A 7,140-nucleotide genomic window follows, 5' to 3' on the forward strand; every position below is an offset into this window, starting at 1 on the left:
CTAAGGTGACGGGGTCGAGGTGTCCTGAGCGAGACGCCTCACCCTGACTGCTCCTGACCGGCTGGCTGTCGCCCTGCGGGGCTGACTCCGCCGTCGGTGGGTGAATGTGAGGCAGTATGGTAAAGCGCTTTGAGAGAACACTGATTAAGATAGCGATGGATAAATGCAGTGCATTAACCATTTTCTTCATTGATACAGAAATACCTTCATAAAGAAATGCATGTTTAGTTTCACTGTGTAAATGAGGTTTGACACAAACAGTACTACCAGATAGATAGATGATAGAAGATGGATCATCCCAAATCATTCTTGATGGGCGACTTTTCCAACATCTGTAATCTGCATTCCTAAACTAAGGCATGTAAATATGTCCCCAAATGTGTGATGAAAGGAAGTTTCCCCGAGTTTCTCTGAACTCCTGCAACGTCTAAATAATTAAATCGCAGAACTGAGGCAGCCGCACGCCTCAGATGTTGAACCTATTCTGAGGCTCTGGGACAGAACTGAGGCACTGTCTAACCCTCACTACACACACCAGCACACTATCTAACACTACACACCTGTCATGGTCTAACCCTCACTACACACACCTGGTCACTGTCTAACACTACACACCTGGTCATGGTCTAACCCTCACTACACACACAATTGAACATTTGACGCGCCAACGCGTGACGCTTAGCCGCGATAGCCAATCAGCGTTGAGCTTGACCCGATGTCACTGGCAGAGAGACGGAGGACGCACAGAAGCAGAAAGAACATGGACGACCAATTCATCGATTCAGTGTGTGCTGAAACGATGAGGAGGTGGTGAAACTCACCCAGCTGTGAGCGCCTACGGAGTTAGTCATGCACTAGAGTTTAGATTCTCTGCCCGAGCCCGAGCCAGGGCTTTTTAAATCATTATTTCATTGGCCTAATCCAAGGAGAAATCTATGCCATATACAGCAATATTATAGGCCTTTATTACACAGGTCTTCTCAATGCCGTGGAACGCTCCGTTCACTTGCATGGGTAGTAGTCAGGTAACTTGTCAACCCCAGCGTTTTCGGTTGCTAAGAGACATCGACGTCTTTGGTGGACTATTTCTCTGCTAATCAACACTACGAATGCTGGTAACGAATAAATTGTAAAAAGACACACCATGTGAAGTTATTGTATCGTGTAATAAGTGGGATAATGTATAAAACGTCGCCGGTCATTATTGAAAATTAGCCCCTTCAGGGCGAAGCAAGACACCTCCGCTGGGCGGGCTCATCTAGCGGCGTTAGGCGCGTTAGGCGCGTTGAACCATTTTTGTGACACACAATAATCAAGCGTCAGGTTAGGCGCATTAATCACGTAATCTAACGAGCGTAACACGTTCAGTGTGGCCGCACCTTTACACGACACACCTGGTCACTGTCTAACCCTCACTTCACACACCTAGTCACTGTCAGCCACTGCCTACTGGAGGAGAAGAGAGAGGAGGGGAGAGGAAGAGAGAGGGGGGGAGGAGTGAGGGGGGTTGAGGGGGGTTTAGGGGGGGGGCAGGGGACCAGGGTGAGGGATGAGGGACAGTGAGGGCGACACGGTGGGCCAAATTGCAAATCTCTGTTCTTCAGTCGTGGCTCTTCCACGTTTATATAAAAATAGACCCGGAGGACATCGACGCAGGCGAGGGGAGAGGGGGGAGAGGGGGGAGAGGGGGGAGAGGGGGGAGAGGGGGGAGACGGGGTGACCATGACATGGAGAGAGATCCTCTGTCCCTCTGACATTATACTGCCATTTGTCTTAATGTTTAAACAGTCCTCTGAACCTCGCTCTCACTATCTCTCTCTCTGTACATCTTTCTCTCTATCTGTCTCTCTCATCTTCTCTCTCTCTCTCTCTCTCTCTCCCTCTCTCTCTCTCTCTCTCTCTCTCTCTCTCTCTCTCTCTCTCTCTCTCTCTCTCTCTCTCTCTCTCTCTCTCTCTCTCTCTCTCTCTCTCTCTCTCTCTCTCTCTGCGACTCCCAGCAGAATGGGTTCCATCCCCATGTCCGCAGTTTACCTGAGCTTCTCTTATTGGACACACTGTCATCCCTAGCCTCAATCAGGTCCTCCTTGTTGTTGACCTGAGTGTGTGTCTGTTTGATGTGTTTGCGTGTGTGTGTGTGTGTGTGTGTGTGTGTGTGTGTGTGTGTGTGTGTGTGTGTGTGTGTGTGTGTGTGTGTGTATGTGTGGGCCTGTGTGTTGCCGTGTGTGTGTGTTCATTGACCTGCATATCTGAGCATTCATGTCCATTTGTGCATCAGGTGCATCCTATATATATGTATGCATTTGTATGTGTGTAAGCTCTGCATGTGTGTGTGTGTGTGTGCGTGTGTGTGTGTGTGTGTGTGCTCATGAATCTCTGCATACAGGATATTGTGTGTGTTGTGTGCATTTTTATGTGTGCAAGCTCTGCAAGTGTGTCTACGTGTATGTGTGTGTACGTGTATGTGTGTGTTTGTGTGTGTGTGCTCATGTATCTCTGCATATATGATAATGTGTGTGTTTATTTGTGAATATATGTGTGTGGATGGAAGGTGCAGAAAATGTGTTATGCGTACGTGTGAGCGTGTCTGTGCATGTGTGTAGCTGATGTAGATTGTTTGTGTCTGTGTGTGTGTGTGTGTGTGTGTGTTTGTGCCTGCCTGCCTGCTGCGCGTGCGTGTGTGTGTCTGCTTGTGTGTGTGTGTGTGTGTGCGTGCGTGTGTGTGTGTGTCTGCTTGTGTGTGTGTGTGTGTGCGTGCGTGTGTGTGTGTGTGTGTGTGTGTGTGTGTGTGTGTGTGTGTGCGTGCGTGTGTGTGTGTGTCCCCCCCCCCCTCGCGTGCCGCCCAGCTGCTGTGCCCGGGGCGGACCGCGTCCTGGGAGAGACCGGCGCACGTGACTCACTGCAGCGTCCGAGAGGAGCGGAGTGCAGCCGGACCGCCCGTCACTCACTGACACAGTCACACTAACCTTAACTCACACTAACCTTAACTCACACTAACCTTAACTTAACCACCACATCAAGGCTGCATTGGGGACTGTCGTTCCAACCCATTCCCTGGTCCCCCTGGCCTAGGCTGCCATTCTGGGTCCGCCAGACCAGAACCGTCATCTGGCTCAGCCCTCCACCACCCGGTACTAGACCGCCAACTTGGTTCTAGATAGCTAGACCCCTCACCTGGTTCTAACGCCCAATTAAAGCTCAAGCGCCACCTGATTGGCCGGCCAAGACCCTTGGTCTCTCTCGTCCAGTCTCGCGAGACAAGAGAGACGGGATAATGACGCTTCATTCATAATGAGCGCCGCGTCCGATGCGTAACTCTGACATGCATCTGCGTAATGAGTCAAACGCACGCACCACCTAAATACGAAAACACACACACACACACACACACACACACACACACACACACACACACACACACACACACACACACACACACACACACACACACACACACACGCGGACAAGCGCACTCGCGCTTGTCCGCGAGTGCACATGCACATGGACACGCGCATGCACACACGCACAAACAAACGCAAAAACACACGCAGAAGTAGATACACTAGTAGACTGAACAAGCATCTGTAATACACGCGGCTCTGGTCGACATGACCAGAGCCATTAGAAATATTCGCTCCAACAACCTCCCACCTCACACCAATCACCATCAGTTCAATCAACCAGTCACAATTCAGCTCTATCGACCCATGGCATCGACCACAACATTGCTACTGATTCTAACGGAATGTTCCTCAATAGTTTACAGCTTTCTCCAACGACGGTCGGAACCGAAGGAAGAGCAGAGAAACTGAAGCTAAACCTGTAACGTCCTCCGTTCATCACAGCACCGTTGTCTATTTTACCCGTTATGATGTGAGTCTATCCATCCCATAATATTATCCGCGGTTAGTAGAGAGGAGAGCGTCTTACCTCCTGAGCGCTCCGGGGACGGCTTGGAGTGAGGAGGAGACCCGCTCCGTAAGGATACGCCCCCCCCCCCCCCCCCCTCCATACACACACAGTCTCTCTCTCTCTTTACTCTCTCTCTCTCTCTCTCTCTCTCTCTCTCTCTCTCTCTCTCTCTCTCTCTCTCTCTCTCTCTCTCTCTCTCTCTCTCTCTCTCTCTCTCTCTCTCTCTGTCTGTCTGTCTGCTGGTCTGTGTTTGTCTCCCTGTCCGTCCGTTTCTCTGTATTTCCGCTATTCGATTGGCAGACTAACTGCTGCCTCAGGGACTAAACTAAACTAAATGCATCAGGGTTTGTTCTCACAGTGTTTGATTAAATATACAACAGCCTGAGGCAGAGGCAGCGTGTCTGAAAGGGCCGGTCTTCACCACAGCTCCTCCTCACCTCCGGCTACGTCTCACTTTATTCTTTCTTCCTCCGAGGTTCCACGCACTCCCAGCATTATTTATTCTGGAGGTCCCAGAGCCACTGACCCGCTATGTTAAATTCTCTCTCTCTCTCTCTCTCTCTCTCTCTCTCTCTCTCTCTCTCTCTCTCTCTCTCTCTCTCTCTCTCTCTCTCTCTCTCTCCATCTCAGTCACTCTATTTGACTGTCTGTCTGCCTGTCTGCCTACCTGTCTGTCTGTCATTGACCCGCTATTTTTAATTCACCCTGAATCATCTTCATCGCAGTGGGCCTCCTCATCCTCCTCTTATCGGGGATCGGGTCGTGGGTGGGCCTTCATTCTGCACAAATCATCTCTGACGGAGAACCAGCGACGCAAGCGACATTTTAATGCAAAGCAATTATTCCATTCCCCGGGCGGACATCTCGTCGTTTGGCCAACCTCGGTGAAAGAGAGACTAGACCTCAACGCTGACGTTAAAGAGAGACAAGACCACAATGCTGACGTTAGAGAGAGACAAGACCCCAACGCTGACGTTAGAGAGAGACAAGACCCCAACGCTGACGTTAAAGAGAGACTAGACCTCAACGCTGACTTTAATGAGAGACAAGACCTCATCGCTGACGTTAAAGAGACACAAGACCTCAACGATGACGTTAAAGAGACACAAGACCTCAACGCTGACGTTAAAGATGGACTAGACCTCAACGCTGACTTTAATGAGAGACAAAACCTCATCGCTGACGTTAAAGAGACACAATACCTCAACGATGACGTTAAAGAGACACATGACTTCAATGCTGATGTTAAAGAGATACAGGACCTCAACATTGACATTAAAGAGAGAGACAAGACCTAGCATTAGCATGAGTGTTTTATTAAAGGCCTAAGCGCTGAAGGACCCAGCTTGCACCAGATAACGTAGCGGCGTATTAGCGTCGTAGCGGAGCTTGGAGCCGTCCCTCCGGGGCCGGGCGCTGGGCCCCCCAGCGTCTATCACACGTCAGGGGGCCCCTGTCTCCGAGGGCAGGTCTCAGCGTTCATGTCTTTGTTTGGTGCGAACGAACCTCCTCCTCCCTCCTCCTCCTCAGGCCCTCCTCCAGCCCCTCCTGCTCCCGGTAGTACTCCTCCCCCAGGTCCTCCCGCGGCCGCCGGCTCCAGCCCCGGGCCGTGACCAGGAACACGTCCACGCAGTTCCCTGAGTACGCGTCCCGCCGCGAGGCCCTGTAGACGGCCTCGCGGCCGGCCCGCGCGGCCTGCTCCACCGAGAGGCCCCAGCGCACCTCCTCATCCAGGACCGAGTAGGCGTAGGGCGACCCGGAGCCCACCGAGAACAGCTCCCCCCGCAGGCGCTTCCCGTCACTGCACACGTAGTACAGCCTGGCCCCGCCCCTTGAGGTCCCCGCCCCGCCGCCCGGGGGCCCCGCCCTCGCCGGGGCCTCCCCTACGTCACCGCCGAGGGCCGGAGCTCCTCCTTGACCGCTCCAGTCCAAGGCGGGGAGTTGAGGATCCAGGTCAGCGGCGCCCAGCGGCTCTCCGTCGGCCGCGCCACCGCCAGCCCCGCCCCCGTCGGCCCCGCCCCCATCGGCCCCGCCCCCGTCGGCCCCGCCCCCGTCCCACCCGCAGAGCGTGGCGGCCACGCACAGCTCGGTGCCCTTGAAGGGGTGCAGCATGAGGGCCAGCAGCTTGGCGGCGCCCCCGGTGGTGAGCCTCCGGCCGTGCCGCAGCTGGTACAGCCGCAGCTCGCGGGCCAGGATGCGGCGCCACAGGGCGATGTCAGCCGAGGTGCCGGAGCCGAGGGCCAGCAGGTGGCGGTGCAGCGGCACCACCTTCCGGGAGGCGGGGCACGCCACCAGGCCGGAGCAGCTGGACCGCGTGTCGGCCGCCGCCAGCACGCCGCCCTGGAACAGGAAGCCCAGCGTGGTGGTCCCGTGGGCCGTGGGGAAGGGGAGGGGCACGGCGCCGGGGGCAGAGTCCGGCCCGGCGCCTGGGGCGGAGTCCGGCCCGCCCGGACCGCCAGCGGACCACCAGGAGGCGTCGGGCGTGGGGGCGGAATCGGGCGCCGTCTGTCCGAAGTCGATGGGGCTGCGGTCCAGATACCGGCCCACTGGAACGGAGAAGCTTAAGACGCTAGCGGTGCTGCTCAGGGGCACGTCGCCGGCGTAACGGCCCCTTCTCTTCTCTGTGGGAGACCCCATGGGACCCAAATCTGGAGTGAGACCCCCCAGAGACCCCCTCAGAGACCCCCCCAGGGCCTGCAGACCACAGAGGTCTTCTAGAGCCATCGTTCACCAGGTCCTTTACCAGCTGTTGTTTTCTGAGACGCGTTTGAGCTGCGTGTCTAGGGGTATGCAGTGAGGTTCAGAGCGAGTGTCAGGCTGTTTGCAGTGAGGTTCAGAGCCAGTGTCAGGCTGTTTGCAGTGAGGTTCAGAGCGAGTGTCAGGCTGTTTGCAGTGAGGTTCAGAGCGAGTGTCAGGCTGTTTGCAGTGAGGTTCAGAGCGAGTGTCAGGCTGTTTGCAGTGAGGTTCAGAGCGAGTGTCAGGCTGTTGGCAGTGAGGTTCAGAGCCAGTGTCTGGGTGTATGTCTAAACCTGTGTCGAGGTCTAAACTGTGTAGGGCTGTATGCTGAGAGGTCTCTTATCAGTGTCTAGCTGTTTGCAGTCAGGTTGCAGTGCATGCCTGGCGGTACACTGGGAGGTTCTTAAATACCTGGCCCTTAGTGGACACGCCCTCACCTCCTCAGCCTTGAGTAAACACCTGTCCGCCCAGCTGTGACTCACTACCTCCACGGTG

General features: G+C 54.8%; 1 protein-coding gene across 1 annotated transcript; it reads right to left on the reverse strand.

Annotated features, from left to right (window-relative positions):
* Window positions 1-5,234: 5,234 nt before the first annotated feature.
* LOC130392738 (proteasome subunit beta type-11-like) lies at window positions 5,235-6,633 on the reverse strand. Its single transcript, XM_056603248.1, has 3 exons — window positions 5,943-6,633; window positions 5,442-5,792; window positions 5,235-5,341 (listed from the first exon to the last, which is right to left on the reverse strand). Exons 1-3 carry the CDS (start codon window positions 6,631-6,633, stop codon window positions 5,235-5,237), a joined length of 1,149 nt encoding a protein of 382 aa, XP_056459223.1.
* Window positions 6,634-7,140: the final 507 nt, after the last annotated feature.

Source organism: Gadus chalcogrammus, chromosome 12 (assembly GCF_026213295.1).
Source record: "Gadus chalcogrammus isolate NIFS_2021 chromosome 12, NIFS_Gcha_1.0, whole genome shotgun sequence".
NCBI classification, from domain to species: domain Eukaryota; kingdom Metazoa; phylum Chordata; class Actinopteri; order Gadiformes; family Gadidae; genus Gadus; species Gadus chalcogrammus.

Excerpts from the sequence above, each read along its gene's own strand:
- LOC130392738 (XM_056603248.1), bottom strand. The coding sequence starts at position 6,633 with ATGGCTCTAGAAGACCTCTGTGGTCTGCAGGCCCTGGGGGGGTCTCTG. Across the intron at positions 5,793-5,942 it reads CGGGGGCGGGGCCGACGGGG|GGGAGGCCCCGGCGAGGGCG; the intron begins GCGGGGCCGATG and ends GCGGTGACGTAG. Across the intron at positions 5,342-5,441 it reads GCAGGAGGGGCTGGAGGAGG|ACGCTGGGGGGCCCAGCGCC; the intron begins GCCTGAGGAGGA and ends GACGTGTGATAG.